At 37.3% G+C, this 24,927-nt stretch overlaps 1 protein-coding gene across 5 annotated transcripts in view; it reads right to left on the reverse strand.

Moving 5' to 3' along the window:
- Positions 1–1,008: 1,008 nt before the first annotated feature.
- Positions 1,009–24,927, reverse strand: part of COBLL1 (cordon-bleu WH2 repeat protein like 1) — a 76,651-nt gene continuing 52,732 nt past the window's right edge. For 4 of the 5 annotated variants that reach the window (XM_040069554.1, XM_040069555.1, XM_040069557.2 and 1 more), the window contains 7 exons: positions 19,170–19,314; positions 18,161–18,229; positions 12,655–12,913; positions 10,071–10,156; positions 7,111–8,723; positions 6,297–6,479; positions 1,009–3,538 (listed from right to left, as the gene is read on the reverse strand). In XM_040069554.1, coding sequence (XP_039925488.1) covers positions 3,452–3,538; positions 6,297–6,479; positions 7,111–8,723; positions 10,071–10,156; positions 12,655–12,913; positions 18,161–18,229; positions 19,170–19,314 — 2,442 coding nt within the window. In that variant the 3' untranslated portion in view covers positions 1,009–3,451. The remainder of the gene's footprint in view (positions 3,539–6,296; positions 6,480–7,110; positions 8,724–10,070; positions 10,157–12,654; positions 12,914–18,160; positions 18,230–19,169; positions 19,315–24,927) is intronic. The other variant, XM_040069558.1, reaches the window with a different exon arrangement.

The following is a 24,927-nucleotide window of genomic DNA, read 5'->3' on the forward strand; positions in this document are numbered from 1 at the left end:
GCGGTCTGGCCAAGCATTCAAGGATGTACACCCTACTACTCTACAGCAGTTTTTCCTTGTTTCTATTCAACAGAAGTATCGCAAACATTTTGGCAACTTAAAATAGGATTCTAAGCAGCTCCAACTGAAAATGTTTACTTTGTCTGGTAACAGCTACCTGTAATAAAAAACAAAATTAAAAGTATTAGGTGCTGTTATGTGTGATACCATGCTTCTTGGTCCCTATCCACATAATTTTCATGTCTTCCTTGGAGATCATCATATTGTATCTTAAAATTACAAGTAGCTAGGAAAACTAGGGCACTGATTACTGAATGTACGTCCCAAAAATGGAGACACTGAGTAGTCTAACATCTTGAAGCTGCAAAGTATGAGAGCTTTACAACCTTTAGTCACAAGAATATTTCCAAAAATTAGCTGGTGACGCTGTCCCAGCAAAACTGCTCCCATCTCCAGGTGCATCTGTAGTCTTAATTTTATTCTTCTGTAGAATAAATTTTAAAATATATCTTTTATAATTGCTAACAAGATGATTTTTACTACCTAACTCTCTTTGCTTTGCTAGCCCTCCTTACCTTGAAAGCCCTGGAGTTTGAACTGTGCACTGTGCTATGTGGATACCTGCTATTACTTCAAAGAACTCCTACCCAGTAGGTCATAATGCACCTTCACTGGGGCTTGCTGTTTTGTCTGGACAATTACACTGACATTTCATTTACTTCAGTATCCTGACTTTCATTCTCAAACATTTTGACTGTCATGCAAAAGCAAGGGGATTATAAGAGATATGCCATAACTAGTTGCCTCCTATTGGAAGACATTCTGTGATACATGTTGTCCAAATTTTAAGTATTCTTGGGCTCAAAAAATAGTCTGTTTACCCTGCATATAAGGTATCTACAACAAAAATTAAATGCAGACTTGCTTGGGCTTGCAGTTACTAGAAACACTTACTTGTTACTTGAGCAGAAATGTTTTTATGGTTGAATAAGGAATAAACACGTCAAGTGCATCAACAAGAGTTTCTCTAGTAGACTTTAATAGAAGAGTTAAGAAAAAAGCATCTGTAGAAATACAATAGCAAGATTTAAAAATGTCTTACATACACATGTTGGAAGAAGAGGGAACAAAAGTTCTGCTAAACAAAATTGCCGGCTAGTAACAAAAAGTCTCATTGAAGAGTTTCACAGTACTACAGCATGTGTAGTACTAACATTTCAGTTAGTTATCAAGCAAATTCAGCAACACAAAGAAGAAACCCTAAAATTCAAGCAAGGTGGTTTTAATCTCTGTTACATAAGATATTGGCCTTCAGGAGTTTGCAGGAAAAGACAGTTTATTTTTAATATATGGGACTAAGAAACATACAGTAGTTACAGTTTTGCAGTCAAAACTAAAGAAAAGAACAAAGTATGGTTATTTGAACTTTCCCCAAAATAAGAAATTGGACTTTGTTGGTTTGTTTACAAAAGTGAAATATCATATATATTTGTATTAGCACAGATGGAGATTAAAATAATTTTATGAAATAACTTTGGTCACCTTGGCAGAGAACACCAACATTTGAAAAAAAAAAAAACTGTAACCCCCACACACCCAAAGTATAAGAGACTCTTTTCACAATGCAACCCCTTCTCTGGCAGTTACAGATCAGCATGGTGAATAGGAATGCCTAAAACACAGTCTTTACAATGAGCACAGACTAGAATCCAGGGAGCAAGTTACAATTTTCAAGTCTGTCCCTCAAGACACAGTGAAATCTAGAATGTCAGCCCCAGGTAGAAACTAGAAAAGCCCCTGTATCTTCTATTTCACAATTTTCAAGTGAAGGTTGAAACTTTCTTTTGCAGTCAGACACTGCAACAGATCTTTTGAACTACCATGTGAGTTTCCCTCACGCTCGGAATGAACTCATGATTGGAGGCAAGAACAAGGACGGGATGGAAGTGGTAACACACGCTGACAAGAGACTAAGATACAGGAGAGAAAACAGGAGAGAACAGCAATGAAAAAATGATCATCACATCTCTTGATGAATTTTTATTTCCTAAAACATTCCTTGAAGGGCTTCAGCATTAAGTTAACACCATAACTTGTAATCGATAATTGACTTGGTAACAGGAAAGGAATTAGACCTCTTTGAGATTATTGCACAAAAACCTGGCAGCAGACAATTTGAAAATGCACATCTAGATCGGTTTCTGAAACTGAGTTACATAATGTTTCTAAAGTACAAAATACATATATATAGTTAAAGAATAGAAACTAAATACATTTGCTTAATTTTAAATCAAGTTCAGCACAAAAATATTTTAATATGGCGAACACCCCAGGATGCTGCATGCATCCATAATGTAGCTATCTCATCAGGAATGTGATCATATTTCCACCCCCTCCCCAAAATGTATAATCTTGCCAAGAAACTCAAAATAGATAAAATATAATGTGAAACATTTTCTTTTAATATATATTCCTATTTTGGCATTTAATGCTTAATCTATAAATAGATGCTCTCTGACACAAGCATGACTTATGTGGTTTTGTGCTGTTTTAAGATTAAAATATTTTATATGAATAAGTCCAAAGCAATTTATTTTTAGTTATACTCCTAATGAAAAAATATTCTATTTCATTAAGTATCAAAACTGGAATTTGCTTTTTAGTAGTGTCTAGCAGTTGTTGACTACTTAAAGATATAATTAGTTCACAAAAAGTATTGCTTATCTGAGTGCTAGGTAAATACTATATAGAAATATTTAAAGAGTAGTTGAGAAACATCATGTAGTGCTACTGTTAAGAAAAGGTTTTGAGTAGTACAAAAGTTTCCAATAATTTATGTCCTGATTTTTTGTGTGTGTGTGCTACCAGGAAAAAAAAAAATTACAGAAGAGTTAAAAAAAAAAAAAAAATATCAAAATATATATCCCAATTACTGTCTGCTAAGGAATAAAAACATCTGTTTTTTTAGACAGAAACAAAGATTTCTACTAATTACAATTTTAATTTAATAATGTAATATGGAGGCAGCATGTGGTAGATTTAAGTTCATACAATCTGTTAAAGTAATACACAATCAAAAATTATTTGATCTAAAACTTTTAGGTTGCTTCCAATGTGTAATTTCAGCATAGTGCTACATATTGTTCAGTCTTGAAGGCTAAAAATCAAGAAACTTCATTTCTCATTCTGTCATAAGCAAAGCTCACCTACATCTCCTCTTAAAACTTTTTAGCAGCATAGTCAGCTTTATAAAGAGAAAAAGGCAAAATATAACTATAATTTACATATTCTAATAATCTTTTCAAGGCATCAAAAGACCCAGCTTGAAATTGGTATAACCGTTGACAAAAATATATTAACATATACTTGCATTTACACTTTCAAAAATTTGTAGTTAGTATTATGTTGGCCTATGAAGCAGTAGTAAAGTGCAAAATATTTGGTATAATATCTAGGGATTATCCTTAGCTTCTGTGGAATACAAAGGATTAAGCCTGGCTCTTCCATTGACAGCTATGGTGTTTGATGGAGGACCAACCTGGAGGCAGGGTGGGGAAAAAAAAAAAAAAAAAAAAAAGAAAGAGAAAGAAATATTAACAAAATGTTAAACTAAACATCCAGATTTTTATGTCTCTAATATGTTACTTAGTGTTACTTCATTTTGTGTTTTTCTCATTGCAATGGAAGACCTCCTATATGATTTCTTAACTAAGCATATATTCTACAGAAGTGGAAACAGGAGACATTATTTAAAAACGTATTTTATCCTGATTAAAAATTTCATGTATAACTATTCAAAAGATGCATATTTTTTAGCCCTTCTCGACACCTGGTTGCAAAGAAGTACTTGAAAAACATCACTAAGCCAAACATTTTTATTAAATATTCAATAGACCTGATTTCTTACTAAATCTTCTAACGCACCTTATGCCATGGTAATGTTTGTAAATTTATCAGAAGAAACCATAACTTTTTAGCACAGATAGCCAGAGCCTGATTTTCAGTGGTACTGCATAACCCAACAGCTCCAATTGGAGTTAATGGGAGCTGTAGATGCTCCACAGCCATGAGAACCACATAGCACGGCACACAATTTACTAGACACAATGAAAACATTCTCAAGAGAAAAATCATTTAAAAGAAACCTCACTTGACCCATTTTAGGTCAGTAATTACTGAGGGCCCTATTGAACAGGAAAGACCAGCAACACAAAAGGCCACAGATCTCAGCACCGCATATTCACAACATATTAAGTAAAACAGAGGGTGAAAAAAATTAAAGAACTTGGCAAGTGGTGCCAGGATTTTATTTTTTTAATGACTCTCAGAGCTGCAAGAAGAGAGAGTATGGTAAGAGGTAAAAAGAGAAGCCAGCACCTGATGGACGTCTCTCATTTTTCAAATGGATCAGATTATTACTCCTTTTCCTGACTGCAGCACGATACTGGAAGCATGAGGTGTATGAATTCTACAAGTCCTCTCAATTCTCAAAAGTACTTTTGGGTGGAAATAACTTACTTACAAATAACTGATACCAAATGCTTCATTTCCCTGTCCTACTACTGCCCGTTCTCCATGTTAAACATAAAATGAGACCATGTTTTTATTAAATTTGCTATAGGCCAAAAATATCTTTCTGCTGTCAGACTTACATACCTGTACCACAGCATATGCACTCAGAGTGAAAAGAACAGCATGTACAATTTTATACTTGGCAAAACTTCAGTGAGTTCTTCACTGCATTTTGTTTGTGTTCCAGGGGTTTTTTTAAGCTTGGTTCAGATTTCTGTGCTGCAGACTGCTCTTCTTTATGGTTACAGCATCTTCACTATTATAATTTCTTCTTAAAAAGTACAGCCCTTTCATCACCCCAGTCTCAACATGTAATTTACTGACAAAGAACATCTCCCACCCACAGAAGAGAAAGGGAGGGGAAAACCAATTTCAGTCATAATCTCTCTCCCCTTCCCCATGCCATTCTTGTACCTAGACTGATAAAGACTATATGGGTCAACTCTACACTAAGACCACTTCTATTAAAATGAATTTATAAATAAATGAAGTGTCATGTTATTCAGAATGTAATTATGCACTAGAAGAAAAAAAATCATAAAAATATATGCAAATAAAATCCAAACAGTATTTCTAGTAGAACAGATTTTACCTCTAATGGATTCTCAACAATACAGTGTTTTCTTAAAATTATCCTGTTTCTAATATGATTACTGACACGTAGTTAGAAGCAAGTGTACAGTGTGTTATATGCCATTTTTACTGACTAGAGATCAAACCATACTTGAGTATGCTTGCAACTTTTCCAGGAATCTCAATCTTCCTATTCCCTCTAGAAAGTATGGGAGGTTTACAAGCCTCAGAGAGGCAGCTGCAGTACTGCACTGAAACAAAAACCTACGAAATGGAATGTTCCACTATCTGACCATTCACTGCAAGATTTTGACCCGAGGGAATCAAAGACTTCCATATAACAAACAAACAACAACGTCCCTTGTATCCACCTACCACACATCATTAGTTTCTTTCAAGTGGAAAAGGGAAGAAAAACAAAAAACTACTGAATTTCTTTGACCTTCTGCAATGAAAAATTATCCCTCAAAACAGAATGAAAAATACTAATGTGAGGTCAAGAAAACTTTGTGAGGCTATGATTGTCTGGTTGCAAACTTAAAACAGCACAGATTTTAGAAATGTAGACTGTTTTACCCAATGACAGATATGTAGGTTAAATTTCGGAGAGAAAGTTTTTAACCAGAGGGGGTAGGGGAAGATGGTCCTTTCAGGACTGTTTACAAAACATTGAGAAATAGCTTAGTTATGATGCCTAACAGATTAAGGACCTGATAAAGTCTAATAAATAGAAAAACAGTCTTCACAACTGTGTGTTAACTGCCTGAAAAAGGTTGCAGCCCCTTCAGGTCTAGAACAAAGCTGCTCAGCAGGTTTCTAAAGTCATACCATTTCAAACCATGTAAACACAAACAAGTCAGATTTTATGGATGAGATATTTAAGTGACAACCTAGAGACTTCTATTTCATTTCAGGAAGATTTTGATTACATTTGTACTGTATGAAAATACAGACATTTGAAACTCTGTGGCTGCGTTCACCAGTTTATCACGAAAAACTGACCCTCTTCCCCACCTCCCGTCCCATTGTTAAGAGACCTCCTGGCAGCAGTTTGTGCCAAAACTAACTGCTTTTGGAATCAGGCATCAGTATGGTAATTTTGAAGGAAGTACCATGAGTTCCTTGTTTTGGATGCAATGATGAAAACTCACCCTTTTCAATTTGGCAGCAGCTTCTCCAGAGCGGATTGCAGCCAGCAAGCTCTGGTGGATCTGTTCGGGGTCAGCGCGCGGGAGCGTCAGCGCGGTTTGTCTCTTGGTGACAGGCCGTGGGTGGTCAGGGGAAGCACCTGACTGCGCCTGACTCTTCTGCTCGCTATGCACATGGCTGCCTTTCTATAAAGGGAGGAAGGGGAAGGAAAAGAAGCCAAAACTTTTAATCTGAATTAGTTATAAATGGAAATCCGAATCAACCTGGCACAAGGTTGCATAGCAAACTGCTGCCATTCTAGTGTTTGCTTGGTTCAAGATTTCTGAGATCAGCTGCATTTCCAGCATAGCACAGAGTTTCTCTCTCGAGTAATTGTGCCAGCAAAACTTTTTCTCTCCATTCAAGTGTGCTTGTGGCATGACCACTTGAAGCCAAATGGATAACACCGCTCAGAATTAAATTTAAGAAACCAACAGAGAGAACTATAAAGAACAAATCTTAAGCCCTCCAAACATAAAAATAAGTATTACACAGGATAAATGATTATTTAATTTACAGTTCTTTAAAGCAGGGAATGCTAATTATGGCAGGAAATAATTACTTCCAATCATCTGAATGATGTTGCTCTCATTTTTAACATTCCCTATATTCATGCACTTCATTATAATGCTGTGCTATTTGTGGACACCACAGGGTGTTTTCCCTGCACAAATACAGCGCTTTCTGACCAGGGAGTGATTCAGAGACAAGCCTTTACACCGGCTGCACTTGGTGGCACTGGATCCACAGTCAATTAGTACTAGAAATAAAGTTTACCTTATCCATTAGACTATTTTGTGACTCCACTGTTACGGTCTGTAAGGAAGGACTTTTCACTTCAGGCATAGAGGTAGCTGAGGAGAATCCAGCTGCCAAAGGGACAGAGGAGAGTTCCACTGGAAAGTCTTCTCTCGGTGCCTGGCTGGTGATTGTACGGGTCTTATTGAATGATTGTGACCTTTTGACTGCAGATGAGACAGCAAGAGCAAAAGGGGATGGTCTTGAACTAGAGTATGGCTTTGGAACTGCAAAAGTTCTGAGAGTTCTTAGATTCAATGGTGCTGGAGGACAGGAGGGAAAACTTAAAGGCTTATTGCTTTTAACAGGAGAAGTGGAAGATTCAGTGATTTTTCCATCATCAACTTTTTCTTGATCTGCAGGAGGAGAGGGAATACTTGTTTTCTGTAAAGCCAAAGAAGTCAAATCAGGTGATGAGCTTTTTTTATCCATCTCTGTGTTCTTAACTTCATTCTGAATTGAATTAGGAGCACAAACTGTGCTTCTGGCAACTGCAGATGTCACATAGTGACCTGAAGCTCTTCGTTGCATCTGCAGATAAAAAGAACTAGGCTTCATTGTAGGACTTAATGGACTTAATGCATTTGACTTGTCCTGAGTCTCAGAAGAAGCATTTGTATTTTCCAAGTTTAGCATCAGTGGGACACGCTGCTTGAAAGACTCTCTTTCGATCTGGTTGCTCTCGGTAGTAATCTCAGCTCCAGAGGTCAAAGCATGTTCGGAAATGCTGTTGGCTCTCTGCAGGAGACCATTTGCTGCTGCAGCTTCATTTTGTGAGCCAGCCTGTGAAGGACCCACACTTTTTGACAGATGGGGAGTCTCAGTTTGCACTATGAATTCTTTGGGGTCTTCCAAAGTAGATACCACTTGATCCTTATGATCTGATAGAACTTCTGATTCCCAGCTCTTCATCATTTCTAAGAATTTTGGAGGCACTATCTTATAAGTAGTCATCCCAATTTTTGGTATGTAATCCCTTGTAATTTCATTAGCAGGTTTGGGTTTAGGTTTAGTCTCCTGTCTATAGAAAGGGTGACCTTTTGCAGAAGAGTCGTCAGGAGTTTCAGCAGCTGTTTCCGGTGAAGCAAAATCACTGCCGTTTATACACATGTGACTCTGGTCTTTTATTGGAATTACTTTTTTATGAGTAACTTCTTGTGTCGCAAGATTTTGTTCTATTGAAGTCTCTTCACTCTCCTGATGCATTCCATGCATCACTTGAACAAGGGAGTTGTTCTTATCTCTATTGTGTAGAGGGACCAGTTCTCTAAATGTGGATGATTCAACACCCTGAGGAACAATAATTTCCTTCTGCACAGTCCTTCCCAAATTGCCATCCAAAGTCTGGATTCCAACATCCTGAGTTTTTACTGTGTCCAAGCCAGTTTGATTTGTTTTGTCATCTTCCTTTTCTGAAATCATTTGAGGATAATTCCTATGAGTTACAGAGATGTCATTTTTACATGCCTGGCAGTTTGATAGTCTGTCAACTTCAAGCTTGTCATTTTCTCTAAAATCTACTGTTTTAATTTCAGCTGTCTGAAGTTCTTTCCCTTCTTCTGTTGTTGGAATGAGTTTTGTCTCACTGTGATCTTTAAGTTAAAGAAAGATTCCAAAATTAATGCAAGTGCCAAAAAGATTCAGTTTTACTCATTACATCACGAAGCTCTGCATCCAGTGTATTTGATAACAATTATTAACTTCTCACTGATGCTAATATTTTCCCTAAGCCTTTTAAAGGCTATTTAAAGATATATTTCTATTTGACTAATATTGCCAAATAATTATATTCTAGCTCAGGTATTCTTCATTAATAAACAGATTACAGATGCCATGCATTGACTTAATAGAAAAAAACTGTTCTAGAACAATTTAAAAAGTGTCAATGAATTTCAGTTCATTATATAAGCATTAGTGACTCAAGAGCTCAAGGACTATTCAATATCGAGTTAGATGCAGTTCTTATTTAGTTCCATACATTTGTGACTTTTGTTCTTTAGTTTTAATGTTACAAATCTTGTCAACAACACCTTATGTATTTGAACAAGGAAACAATTGAAAAACATATGGACAAGAGTAATTTGCCAAACCTTTTTTTCCTACCCTTTAGTGGGTCTGATAATTCAGTTTTCTACCCCTGGACTAAACATGTGATCATCCCCCAAATACATAAATATTTTGGTCTAATTGCTTTAAACACAATACTGGGAAAAATTAAATTCTTCAGTAATAGTTATATGGAGTGGTAGATTTTGTGGGGAGGAAAAATACTTGTTCCATGTATGCTATAAAATGGCAGTTAAAATTTATATCACATATACACAGAACTTGTGTTGTTATGATTTATTGACAGAGGTGTATTGAGTATAAAAGACAATAGAAGGCCTAATATATAAATCTGAAAATCAGTGTCACAAAAGAGTAAAATAAATCAGTCAGGTCACTAAATCCACAAAGAAATTTATGACCTGTTAGATGCACAGGATGTCGTCAGTTTGCTTCAGATCAGTGTGTCACTTTAATTTGTGCTTAAAAATATTTGCGTTTTCATGCAGAAAACTCACCCCAATTTCATAAGCAAAGAACAACTGATGGCTTCTTCTTCCCCAGTGGGATGTGGCAGCCATGTCATCCCACATGGCAGGATTATCTTTGTGTCCAGCCTTCCCCCTCCTCAGCACTGTCCCACCCACACCATCCTATAACAGCACGATGCAGCTTTGACTACTGCTAAAACAAAAATATATTAAAAACAAACCCAAAGACCCCAAAACTGCAGCCAATTCTTGCCGCCTCATCTCAGAGAAAATACACTAGAGCTAGAGCAAGTGTAAAGAGAATAGTCTGATGATAACAATTCAAGACTTGACTATATAGCCATTTCTTCAAAGGAATAAAAAAGTTCAAACTTCAAATATTAACAAGTGGGACCTACTCACCATCAGTTTTATTTTGATCTAAAATTTTAAGCTTCCTGTCTGTTTGAAATCCAGCATCTCCACTGCTTATTTTAGTCTGTGGTCCTCTGCAAAGCACAACAGTACATTAAATATGCTGGTATCATTCATTTCAGTAAACACAAGGAATGATGCAAGAGAACTGGCAATATTCTCCAAACACAGATGGACAAAACAGAACTGCTCTGCCAAACGCTGGAATACTCAACTGAATTGATTAAAAAAACCACAAAAAAAACAAAAAAAAAAAAAACCAAAAAACACATGAAGGAAATGCTGCCATGATATTTTACCAAAATGACATGCAGCTCCACTTGCTTCTGTGTAAGCAGATGATCAGTCTTTCCTTCTCTTCTCCCCCTCCTTTCACACGTGCAGTTTGAACAAGCCACTTTCCAATCGCAACTCCATTCCAGTGAAGCCACAATGGTTTTCCACTCACATAAAATGTTCTGACACCCCCCAATGTAAAATGTGTCCCTGACTTTGGTCCCCACCACACTGCATGAGACACTGTGTATGAACACATGAACTGAGCAGCGCAGACTTCTCAAAGTAGTCCCTTTCAAGAAATACCTTGAGAACAGCAAAGAAACACACACAACATGTTACAGGCATACTAACCATCTTGGAAATGCATACAATATCTGTTCCCCTCATTTCATGGGGGACAAGAGAACTGCAAAAATTCTGAATAAACAACTCATCTTCATGGGGGTGAGGAGGACATATTACATCTTTGGCTTCAAAAGGTAAATGAAAAAGGTAAAAATACTTCAAATTTCTTAAAAAAAAGTTATTAAAACTTCAAACTTTGTTCATGATATTTTTATAATATGTAGTTAGAAATACTGGCATTATGAAGATTCCAAATTATTTGCCACATCAAATACATTAGTTGTCAGAAGCAGTGCCTTGAGCTGACACATCTGCTTTGAATCATTTAAAATGATATATTTCTCAAAAACCATCCATGCTCATGTTGCCTGTATAGTCGCAAACATACTGTAAGTGTCCCATAAAACTCTTAACAGGAGCTTATCCTCTCCAAATTATTGTTGGAAGAAAGTTAAAGCTCAGTCCTGCACTCTGTACCCTTGCTTAAGGTGAAGAGTTAAAACAATCAACAACAGGCTGAATTAGATTTTTAATAGGAATTAAAAAAAAAAAAAATCAAATTAAAACCCACCAAACCCAAAAGCCACAAAACACCACGGAGTATCATTATAGAAATTAGTGATTTTGACTGGAATATTTTGCATATATACCTGATTTGATTAAAAAAAAACAAACAAAAAACACAACACTTCTCAAAGTAACTAGATCTTAATATATAAGATCAAAATTATCTAAAAGAAATATTGTGCCAGAGAAACCCTACTCCTCATTTTGGAGTCCTCAAGATATTTCAGAAAGCAACTGCCAAACTCTAAAGCCAGAGTGCAGTACCTTCTACCTGATTGTCACCAGGAGTGTCAGACATGAAAGGTTACTACCAATTTATACGGAGGAAGGGAAAAAACATCCCCTGGACAATTAGACAAACTGGCCCAATAACACCGGCCTGATAAACTGCAAATTCAAGACAATTTATTAGATCCCCAAAGAGGAGAAACACCCAAGCAACTGGGACAATATTCACCAGGACCGAGTATCAAAGATTTTTGCAAAGCCACATTTGGCCTTGGACTGACAAAAAATGTCCCTTCAAATACAATTTAAACCTCTCTTTACTACCTTGAAAGTTCTTGGCTACTAGGGCAGTCACACGTTTTGGCTTCAGTACAATAATCGAAATAGTTCTTTCAATTTAATTTGGGAACAGTCGCCAGCCTAGCTGCCCCAGGGAACAGAGAAATAGTGAATTACATTAACACAATGGGACTTCTCTGGACAATCAACATTTATTTCAAGCAGGCACTAACTCATGTTGGAAACCTGCTGAGTCAGGTAGTTTAACAAACATGCTGAAGGGCAAAGGTACAGCATCACCAGAAGGGAAAAAGAGCGGTTAAGGAAACTAATGTGTTTATTCTTTAAAAAAGCTGAATTAACTTGTTTTCCTGAGAGCAAATGGATTGAGACAGGTCAAGACCACATATAAGGATAAGAAAAAATAAAAATTAAAGCAAAAACAAATATGCAAGCAGTAAGAATCATGCCCAAGAGAACAGAAATGGCTGATCTATCCATTTTCCCCCATCTGCAAGAATGAATTTGATATTTTTATTTAACTAATCAAATTTTTTTGCAGCATGCTGCTCTAGTAAGTGTACTGGGCATTTTAGAGCTGGGTTCAGCTTTTCTGGGCTCCAGCTGTTTGAGTAGTGAGGAAAGGGAAGATTAAACAGAATAGACTGCAGAACACTTCATTGTCATTTTTGTTGAAAAGCTTCATGAATTACTGTGCACAGAAGAGTGCTACAATGAAAGCTAAGCATATTAAAGCTCATTCCTCTCTCACAATTCTCTATTCTATGCTTCACAATGAAACAGCACTCTGCATTTTATTTGCCTCCCCCATTGTCCCCCCAATGCTCCTTTCTTTGTCACAAAACGTACTTACTTGCCATCTGTGCTCATATTTTCTTGTTTTTCTTCCTTGAAGCTTTGCGAGTTCTCTATGGGAACACTGCCAGGAACAGGAGCCGATGAAGCCGGATCGTTTTTGTCATTTTCCAGTGGTACCTCAGCAGAGCTGAAGGCTGCAGTAACCTCTCCCATCTCAGCAGAGGTATTGGTACTTCCACTGTCCTCTCCCTGTTGCACACGTATCTCTTCCCTTTCATCAATTTCTTCCAGATTGTATTCTGAGCTCCTTATATCTACACTCACAAAAGAAAGGAAAAGAAAGTAAAATTCTCCCAAGCCAAGAAAACCCAAACCAACCCACAGCTTTCAATGCAGGTTGTAGATTAAAAGGGACTATTATAGGTGGCCTAAATAGTTTGAAGAAGGAAAACTGATTTTTTTTCATAATTCAGGTAAATTAAAAAAAAAAAATTAAAAAAGAGATCCATTCAGACTTCACAGAATTCTCTGGTTCTTTTCAATTCTCTCTTGACACAAGAATATGCTGATCACCATGCTACTGTCCATCTGGTTCTGTATCTGCACCTACTGTAAAGCATTTTCCATATTTAACCCAAACACTGAATTAAGATTACTAAATATATTTTTACCTTATAACCCCAAATTTCATGGAGGTGGACAGTTGCTTTTACCCAGACTTCTTGTACTTCCATTAGCTCTCCAATGAGGTTTAAAATACACAGTTCCTCTAAATCAGAGTAGGAATGTCCGAGAACTAAAGAGTAATCCAAATATCAATTTTGCCCATGGTTTGAACAAGTTTCATCACCACTACCAAAAATTTCCCATAACCATCCTAAGTGTATTGAAGTGTCTTGTGCAGTGCTTAATGTTACAGTAGAAAAATAAAGTTCATAGTAAAGTGCTATTCCATAAAAATACTGACATTTGCAGCCAGAGCACAGTTAAACTAAAAGGCTGAATTTCTGGATTAGGACACAGATAAATCAGTGTACTCGAACTAATAAATACACCTGACCAGGGTACTCCCATCAGCTTTGGCTGCACTGATGCCTTTTAGAAACAAGCCTTGCACTTGGACAATTAGGTTTCAGTCTAAGTAGTATCAGTAAATTTCCAAGTGTAAACTGAAGTCAACAAAGAAAACAAAAAGGAATACTGGAAAGTCACAGATCCCAGAGAAAAAAAGAAGAAGAAAAAAAAAAAAAAAAAAAAAAAAGCAGCTGGTACCTCTAGAGAAGTACAGTGTTTTAGAAAAGTAATAAGAGGATGTAGGTACAGAACAGAAACTTGTTTACAACAGGGTCATTAGTTAAGGGTTCGATACTACCAAAGACACTCATTCAGAGTTACAGAAAAACTACAAAAGCCAAACATCTTACTATTTAATTCTTAGTTTTATATTGCAATCTTATTATAGTGTTTTGTAGTTACACATTAAGCAATGTAATCAACACATGCCATAGTGCTGAATTCAAAGGCAATTTAGATCTCCAAGGCAAAAAAGGCAAGACTGCAAAGTGCTGCAGGTGAGCTCCTTCCACGTGGTTTCACTACAGGTACATACAAATGCATCACATTGGTATTACAGAGAATCTACAGGTTTACTAGTCATAAGAGCCTTCTCTTCCTCTCATCATCCACCAACCCCTTTTCCGCCCAGGGAAAACTCATACCCAGCAGCCTGATACTTTGGGGGATCATCTTAGTGATGGCAGTATCATTTCATGTGTGACAGGTTAAATGTATGTGTCAAAATGAACAAACAAAACATAACAGAATGTGAGCAAACATTAAACCTGCTAAGATTATCCCACAGCCCATAACTGGCTCTCTAGAACATTGCCTCCTTCACTGGTGAGACCTATTATGCTATGGGCCTAAGCCATCACCAGCTACAGGAACAAAGACTGAGATTTTCAGTCTAAATACTCTATGGAAACCTGAATTATACAACAAAGAACAAAGGACTTCTGACAAGAGAAATGGAAGCGCTCTGGAGCTGCTCTGGCTTTGTGCCCAGGTACCGCTGTCATTTCTCTGCTGCTTTTCCTCTGGAGAGGAGTGCAACAAAGGCTGAGAGTCGTATTTATCCTCCTGGGATGGAAACTTAGCTTGGGTTGGTAGAAGACATTCCCGATGTTCCTACTATGTGAAAATCTGTTCTTTGCTGTGCTAGAAACACTTCCAAGTCTTGGGGTGGACTACCCTGACCTACAAATAGATAATACCAAACAAAAACAGTCCTCACACTTCTTCAAAAATGCTCTACCTCATTTGTCAGCATAAGATCAGTTTTGCTTGCTAGTGGATTTTCATCTGTTACTGGGTCTCATTCCAGACCTGGGCCATCAGTGCTGCAGCAGAATAAAATCTGAATACATTTGAACACAATATTTAACAACCATCCTTCACTAATGTCAAGCAGGTAACTCCCATGGGGAGCAGTTCACATTCTGATTTGTTTCCGAACCCCCAGTCTATAGCTTTTACATGCAACATATTGCTAGGAAGAACTGACAGCAATAACGGCTATGTACTGTTGCCTCATTGCTTATACACCCTATCTATAGTTCCACATGTAAGATAAATTACATTTCTACCTGCATATAGTTAGTCTTTTAGAACATTAGTCACTGAGTTTTAAGCAGCCCTAAACCAATCTAGTTAGAGTTCCACTGTGTCACTGTGAAGGCAGATATATAGATAAGTACACACACATACATATATATATATGTATATTTACACACACACATCTGATGACTGATATACCAACTGCAAGTCTCTTTGAGCAGTAAGAACACCCTTTGCCCAGCAGACAGAACAGGCTGGTGCTACTCTGTAAGCTCTCATGCTCATAAGCACCAGAGCTGGAAAGCCTGACTACATCATGCAAATCTGCTCTTGACTCCACAGTCCCCAACAAGGTGCTTAAGAAATACTGTAACCAATAGGATTATATCAAGGGATTTGTTTAATGGAAAGTTTTCTAAAAATCTCTGGTTTCAAATTTGTTTTGAATACTGTTTTACCATCTTCCCTAGAAAAAGAAAGACTAAGCATTAATTAAGCTTCAAGAAGGTGAACAAAACCCATAATTGATAAAGACAATAGTTATTTATAATCCCAAATGTTCATATTACTTCTCTGTCGATTATTCTAGTAGATGTGTGTCTTCAAACTACTTTTGTCAAGGTACATACTGTTTTTACACCATGGAAAAACTGTCATTTCACAAGAGCAATGTTGCCTATTCCATATTGCATAGCTTCACTTAATGTGGAGTATGTGTCTAAGTGGTGCATAGTTAAAAGACACCAAATTGAACATTTGCAGTGGTTCATTTTAGGGCAAAAGGTAACACTGTATTTGCAGCTTAGGGGTTTTTTTACTTATTTGCTGAAGTAGCACTGCATAACAGAACCACTCTGGAATGCCAGTCACAGCCGAAAAAAATCCCACCATGCTTCCCAGATGCCTGAAAATCAAAGCAGTATTAATCCAAAGGAAGGAACTCCTGTGTTTTTGTAAAGTTAATTAAGTCCAGCTTCGCAATTTAAGTGATACTGAACTCTTTTATCCATTTAAAACAATACCCAAACATGGATAATTTTCAGACTAGGAATAGGACAGGTGTACTGCATCTGATTTTGCTGCAGGTTAATAGCGGCTCTCACAGCATGAGGGTTTTTGCTAAAAAGGCCCTTTATACAGAGGCCTCACAACAGTTTCAGAGATGCCACCAGAGAGCAGCAGTATCCCATGAGAAAAAAAAGAGGCAATGAAGCTGTGCTATGTGACTTATATGTACATTTTAAAAAACTGCACTACATTAAGTCTTCAGCAAAGGACACTGCATGAAGACACGAGGAAAACTAGAGACTGAAGACTGTCCCTAACTGCAGAGGTAAATCCAAGGGCTCAACACAGACTGCCCTAAGCCCAGTAAAGGTGATTACCTTTTTCTATTTCTTCCCATTACAGCTTAAATTAAAACACATAATTACAGAACTCAAACGCCTCAAGCAGAAGTTTCTAAATCTATGGAAAAATAAACAAGCCATTTCTTTGAAGTTCAGGGTTGTTTATCTACACAGCACTTGGACATTACAGTGATGGGAAAGGCAAAATTTCTAGCACAGATCAACAATCTTAATAAAGAAACAAGTACAAGAAAACAAAACACCCTCAATTTAATATCATAGTATAATAAACTTGCTCATCTTAGACCCACTACATGTAGACAGACAGTTTCCAACACACAAAATTCAGTACTAATAAACAAACCAGTCACTCAGAATTATTCTCTTCCATCTTCTACAACAGCTACGACAAGGAAAGGTTACAACTTCATTAGATATTCAACCCCAGACTCCACAGTATAGGTTCATACTCCCATTTATTACGCTACATGTTGTTTCTATTAATGTCTTTTCCAATAATTTACATAATTTTCCCTAAACACAAACCAAACCCCAGTTTACTGATTAAGGATTTTTATTTTTCCCCCTTTGCCGGAGATCTAGCATCCTAGCAGATGACTTTTTCAGCTCTTGTGGTACATTTTTGTTTTACCACTCCAAACAATTTGACTGGCATCCAGAATAAAACAGCTGGAAAACGACTTAAAAATTCCTGTCTAACACAGGAATTCCTAACTAACGCAGTAACTGAGTAACTTAGCCTCATATAATGACAGTAGCACTCCACAGGCTTAGCATTTATATTCTTCATTCTTATTAAATGCATTGAAGAGTTATTCTTTCAAATTGCACTGGCACTGATTAGTCTAAAAGCTTTTGCAAATTTTGTAAGACTTCTAAATGTTGTATCTTGTAGCTGAACCCTACAGTCTGGTGCTTACAAACAGCAGTAATTCACAGTACAAACTGCATAAATTTAAAAGAAGCATTACATTCAGCAGCTAAATAGTTGTATTTTAAGAGGCTATACTTTCATATATCACATTTTTTCCCATAACACCCAACAAATTGTTTAATGTATAAACAACTATTTATGCATTCAGTTTAGATTTACAACTTATGTTTTCAAAGGCTGTTCAGATGCCAACCAAAAGCCAGGCACAGATTTGCTCCTGCCCCTGCGTTATGCAGGTCAAGGGCAGCACAAGGCAGGGTTCTAAAAACAACACTGGGCTTTAGCTTTTGAAAAGCTTGTTATGAGGTACCAAAAAAAAAAAAAAAAATCACAGAAATTCTGGATAGTTCTCTGTAACTAGAAAAGAGAAAGGAGAGAAAACAGGGATAATATCTAGTTTATTAAATGTAAAGCATAGATACCAATACAAAATATATTGTATTTGTTTCTGTAGACAACAAAGGTAAAATATCCTTATTTCATAAAGCCATATTTTTACTTCAAAGGAAAAGTAATTGATCTGAAGCATTAAAATTAGTTCTACACTTAGGACACATCTATAGTATAGTAATTTATTGCAATGAATTATCATAACTTGCTATGAAGTAAATTTTATCAGTACTTTTGTAGAAAGAACCAACCTGTTTCAGGCTGCATTTCAGTGGCTCTTCCTTCCACTTTAGTGGTGGCTGATTCTGTTGACTCTGTTACTGCAAAAAGTGAAGCAACAACCTTTACCACCTCAGACTCGGCACCAACAAAAGTTCTAGATGAAATGTTTGATTGTGATCATACAGACTAGTGATTTCTTCAAGAAACTCCTCTGAACAACTAGTGCTTACTGTCACACTTTCCAGATATATTAATTTCAACTCTTAGGTATTTTTGAACCAAAAAACTGAATTTTTGATCAGATGGAAGAATTACAAAAAAAACAAGTGGACTTTCTCTAACATTCTTCTAGCCAGTCCATTTGCTATTACACACTCTGACATCTAGAGAAGCTAATCTTTCCTCCCCACCCCAAGCAGTCCTCCTGAGTAACATAAACGCAATTCTATACTTAACCTAACTATAATTAATTTGGTATTGTCTGGGGTTTTTTTCTGATCTGCATGCTCTAAATACTTCTCTTTCTCACACTTGTGGGAAAACAACAAGATTGGTGAGGACGGTTGTAAACACACTCAAGTGACTCGCAGCAGAGGTGCAAAACCCCACATATATGATATTAATTGCTGTTTGATCTTGTGTGTTTGACAAGTGGAACACCTGTGTTCAGATAATATAGGCCTGTGATAGACTTACAAGGCAGCTTACGGGACATGCTGGAGATTCCTGCCCTGCTGTGGGAAAGATCAAAGCACCGCGGTAAACACACCTGTGTGAATCCCTGACACAGAGGGAAGGGAGCAGGTTTGGCAGTTGTCTGGCATGCACCAAGCTCCTGCCGTGCCCGTGCTCCCACTGGGGTGTCTCTGCTGCTTCGAGGCTTCCCCGGTCGGTGAGGCAACAAAAATAAATGCAGTCTTTGCATCGGCAGTTTTGTGGTTGCTCGCTTGAGGTTCTATCTCATAAGGTGGTGCTACTCTAATGTTTGGCCAGCTGTACTTTCTGTTGCCTTCCAATTAAACAGCATAAAAAGCTTACCAGGCTCATTACTGCCTTGGCTTTGATCTTCTGGCGCTCTGGAGGGCGGTGAGGGCGCCTTGCGCTTCATCCTGCGCAGGGAGGAGTTCACGGAAGCAGTGTCACTGAGCGGCAGGGAACCTTTCCGCACCAGTCCCAGAGGGGCCTGGGGAGGGAGACGGGGCAGGAGGATTATGAGCAATCAGTGAAAAACAGCAAAAGAGCTCTAGTGAGTATTCTCCGAAAGTATTTATAATATACATTTGGGAAAGAGAGAATATATTACCGAACGTATTGTGTTTTTCATCTCAATTCCTCCAAGGAGTTGTTTTTTTAAAAAAGGATTTTCTCGAGTAATTGAATATATTCACAGAGGTGCAACGTAGAGCAATAAAAGAAAATCCGTTGTTACATAGTGTATAAGATAATTTGAATTCTTTCATGCCCAAAGGCTATTCTACAAACCCAGAATAAATCTCTTCTAAAAGTAGCTAAAATCCTTGTGGAAAGAAGTTTCAACCACACCCCACCACAATAACCCAGTGTTTTCTTCTCCATTCTTTCAACAGCAGTCCTAATTGGCCCATATACATAATTATTACAAATTTCTTCTTTCCCTCGTTGAAATACCTGAACTTTCATAAAAAATTTTGGAATGCCTGATTTCAGAACTTATCACATACAACCATCTCATAATACTTAACAAAGTTAAATTTAGGAAGTTGCAAAAAAAAAAAACAAGTTTAGTACCTACTGATGTTACAGCATAGTAATGTCCTCATTATTGTAGCAAAAGTAAAAAAATCTTAATTCAAAAATAATCAAAACAATTAAGAAATAGACAAAGGATACCTGCTGAAGACCTAATATTTTTATGATCTAGCAGTCCAATTGCACTTTAAGCTGTTTTAGAAACACATTCTCCGTCTCAGAAAGACAATGGTTGTGAATTTGCCTGCCATTCTTAACTACAGTTTGCCTTATGCTGAAGAAAATTATATACAAATCTACTAAATGGACAGTGTTCAGGATCCCAGCAATAAAGGAATGCATTTTTGAACTGGACACAGCTGCCTGTTTCTGTAGTAGTTCTGATTCCTATCAGTTGTCTACTCAACAGCATAATAAAATCCTGCAGTGACATTCATTTCTGTCTAGAAGGATCTACACAGCAGTTGGGTGTGGGGTCATCTCCGGAGAACTCCTCTGTGCTTCAGTTAACCAGCCCACTTCACAAAGCACAATATCAAGGAACAGAAAAGGCATAAAGACAGCAACATATTCTTGTTTCACTGACAATCCTTTCAAAAACACCAGACAATAGAATTTTTGACCATGCCAATTTCCATGGAAAAAGATGCTTATCATTTAGAAAGCTACCACTGAACAAATATGCAAAGATTCCACAGTAAGTGGGATATTAAAGACCAAAAGCTAGATTATTTGGTTGTATACAATCAAATCTATAAAGAAAATTACAAGAGAAAAGATACTGGCACAAGGTGTCTGTCAGGCAGTGTTTGGCAGCTCCCGTGAGACTGCAGCACAATGCCTGAATGAATGAGCAGGGCTTTGAATGAAAAACTATCCTCTGAGCCACCCTGGGCACCCTCAGTCATCTGCTTTGTCCCACCCTGATACCAGGTACAACAGATCAACAGACACTGCCCAAAAATGCACACACAGTTCTACCCATCACTCTAATGCTAAAGCAAGCAACTCAAACCTTTTATAGCAAAGCAAGAGTCACAGTTTAAGAGAGAAAACACAAAGCACAAGGTGAAATGTTCTTTTAAGAACACCAGAGGATAGGAACACAGCACTCCTAATTAAAAATACTTGTATGCTTGAGTACGCTTTAAACAAGTCAGTTTCTAGATTAAAATGTCACCCAACGAAACACACTTTACTTTTATAATTTCTTATTCACAGTTCCAAAATAGTTCTTAAAAGTAAAAATAATTAGTAGTATTATTCAGCCTTTGCACTTATTCAGGAGGGGATATCCAATGCAATATTATTTCCCCAAATGAGGCTTTTTTTGCTGCTGCAGTCTTTCCTCCTCACAGTTGGGCAGCTGTGTTTGTCTCCTCTCTGGCAGCTGCAGCCCCTCTGCCCTGCACAAAGCCGCATTTCGCCGTTCCAAGGGCTGCACCTCTTGTGCTTCGCACAGGCTCCCTGCGAGACTCGGCTGGCACGCAGCTCCGCGCACGCTCGCTCGGCTGAACAGATGTCACCAGAGTTCCCTTCTGCACACAACAAGTGCGTGTGTAGGGGGGGAATAATGTTCTCAGCACAAGAGCACAAATGTGACAAGAAGATTTTTATAAGCCTTTCTACTGCCCTTTGCATCCAAAGAAACAAACAATTTGCAAAGAGAGATTTCAAGAAAGTACTAAATGTTCCAGTAAAGGTTCAAGTGTTGAACAGATTTTCTCAGGAATTATTCAACATATGAATATTAAGAGCTTTCAAATCCTAACAAAGGCTGTAATGTTAAAATAGTACTTTAAGCAGATGGAAAAAAAATTAATGTTATTAAGACATATCTGACAAAGCTTTGGAATATACATCTGAGTGTTCATGTGTCATACCAACTGCCTATGATAACCGGTGCTATATCAGTTATATTTAAATTAAAATTCTTGTTAGGATCACTAAAGTAATTAACTGTGTTTATGCAGAAACACCAGTGAACTCTGTCATAACTTCTACAACACATGCAAGAGTTCTCCTTTTAACACCACACACCCTTCCTAATCCTGCAACAAGCAAGGGTGGATATGAAAACTTTTTAGTCTCAAATTTGGCACCAAATCCCACCCAAAGCAAACACTAGTAGATGCCAGTGCAGACTTATAATTTCAAAAAAGCAAATAAAGGTAATTAAGGCACAGTAATTTTGAAGCTGCAATGGAAGCAAAAAACCAAAAAGCATTTGGGAAAGAATATCACGGTAGTGGAGCACTTCAGTATGCTGGAAAGTCTACCTCACACCAAGGATCTCAAGACAAATTTTCATATCACCACATCCTACTTCTTTTGCTCCATATACATCTATGTTTAACGGAGATATATAGTGACTGTATAATGTAGGGATAGCAAAGCACATTGTTACTAATATTGCCAATATTTCTTTCTTCCCTTTGTGTATGCAGGCAAACGTATGTCCAACAGCAAAACATATGTATTTGCACCTACAATAACTCATGCATTCAATTCCTATTACATGGCTTAAGCTTCCCAAAATACTTAAATTTACCCAAAGTACTACAAAGGAAGTAATATACCTTTGATCCATTGGAAAGAAAAGACATACAGAATATATTTGGAGAAACTCAGCTGGTGTTATTCTGTCCAACCAACCAATATGACTATTTTCTCCTAGGATTTATTTTGCTGGTACAGAAGCAAATACAATAAAGGAGTAACGTTATGCACTTGATATACTGAAAAGTGGACGCAAGCAACATTCACCACTAGTTCTGAAATATCTCAGAATAATACCAGATTATCTTCATGCAAACTTCAGGCAGGTCCTGAGCACTCTCTTCTCCCTGGTAACCCTGACTCCACCCAAAACTTCCCTGCTGTCCACAGTGCTCAATGCATCATTGCCCAACTTCTCCTTTAAAGAGCTGACCATCAAGTCACAGGCAAGCAAGCCTCTGGTGTAATTTCTTCATCATGGAACTCACCCATCACAGAAATCCTAACTAAGCTGACCTGTGACAATGGCTAAAAAAAAAATCTTTTCGGAATTACTTTATGGTTTAGTTGCTTAAACCCTTCCCCCATTCTCCCATCTTCTTTTTCCCTTTCTTTTTTAAGAAAAGCCTGGAGATTTGGATTTATTTAGGAGCTATGGTTGTGTAAGTAACAGCAATTTGTATTTCTACAGTTGAGAAGTTCTATCCACTATTATAAAATCTAAGTGTTTTAAGTAAAAATCTTCACTTAATTGTTCCTACCCAAGCATAGTTTACGCGTGCTCCTTTCAATAGCTGTAAACAGGGTAAGGAGGGAAACATTAATGGGATAAGATGCAGATGTATCAGTCTAGCTTTTATAAACAAAGCAGTAGGAAGAAAATCAGCCATGGTCTTTTGGGCATAATCAAATGCTTTTCTTTTAAAGAAGTGTTATTACGAGAAAATTGGAACCACTTTTATGAAAACTGAAGATACACACATGAAATTATACAGCACTTTACAAAAACCCTTAAGAGTCCTCTCTATTTGCAAGTGTATTCAAACTTGCTAGTTCTAAACATACTTCTGACAAGACTCATCTTGCCCAGAACTAGAACTGACAAATAAGTGAGGGATTTCAATATTAGAGACTCGCATGCTCATTTTCCACCTGATTGAACATAGAAATTTGCTGGACAAACATTAACCATTTAAGCTTACTAGGCATCTTCAAGGTCTCATGTAGAAAAATAAGAAAATCATGCTATGTAATAACTTGTAAAAGGTACCCTGACATCCACTGTACTATTTTCCTCCTCTAAAAATAGGACCACGTCCCTAAAAACTAATTCTATGATCAGCTTGAAAGGAAGGCAGAAAAAACCCCAACCCTCATATCAGAATGTAACTACTCACATAAAGAGAAAGCAGTATCTCTAATGGAAAAGTAGTGGAGAAGCTGTAGAAGGTAAACATTAAAACCCTTTTTCATACTGTGAGAAACTGGACTACAATATGTTGAGGATTTGAAGAAAGACAACAGTGGGAACTCTGTTCCCTTAAAGTTGGCTCATTTCACTCTTGTGAAATGTGATGTCACTACTTTGACACATTTCTGTCAAAACTAGGCAGACAGTTCATCCAGGCAAAACTGACATTTCACTTTGTGTCTTCCTCGTGGATGTTACAAAGAATATTTGTCCGTAACAAGGCCCATGCAGAAGGTCATCCTGGTCCATAGAAGAAATAAAGCATGTACCCAGTTTGCCAAGTAAACTGAAGGACAAGCTACGGAACTTAGGTGTTGTTAAAAATAGTATGATTTGCATTGAAATGCTTCTTGTAAGGCAAAAGGAGATAAAAAGTAAACCTTAAGGGAAAAAAGGTATATCTTCACTTCTGTAAATTAACTTCATTGGACACTGAAGTTGCAGTGAAATTCCCAGACATCCTAAATAGCCCAGTGAACACACCAATCAGCCTGGTGAGCAACCTGAGAGAGACTAAGTCCTACCAGCAGGACATACATTTTCAACAGCAGAGAATATGGTAGACCTAAATCTTATACTGTTTATAACTAAATACTTGTGATTTAGTGTGACCATTGTACTGGCCTCATTTACTGAGAGCTGACCTGGATTAAGCAAGACATTTTGAGATAATTTGGCCCAACCTTCTGTTGAAAACAAGTTCTTACAGTTTATTATTGCTTATTGCTAGAGCCTGTCAAGGAGCATCTCAAACATTTCCAGCAAAGAAGCTTCTGCCATTTCTTATGAATGACCGATTCCAATGGTCAGCTCTCACATATTGTTCTTCACTCTGAGTGGAATTTCCTCTGAAGACACTAATGCCCATTGGTTCTCATCCTGTCACATGCACCCTTGTGAAGAATATACCTAGGATTTCCCTGTAACACCATCCAGATATCAGAAGAATATGATTAGATGCTATCTGAGCCTTCTTTCCACTAAAACGTTTACTTTCTCCAAACCTTTAAATATCATGGTGGTCTGTTTGCAGTCTCTGTCTTGAACTACAGGAAAAAAATCTGGACACCGTAGTGCAGGTGTAGCATAAAATTACTG

Source organism: Hirundo rustica, chromosome 7, assembly GCF_015227805.2.
Source record: "Hirundo rustica isolate bHirRus1 chromosome 7, bHirRus1.pri.v3, whole genome shotgun sequence".
NCBI lineage: Eukaryota > Metazoa > Chordata > Aves > Passeriformes > Hirundinidae > Hirundo > Hirundo rustica.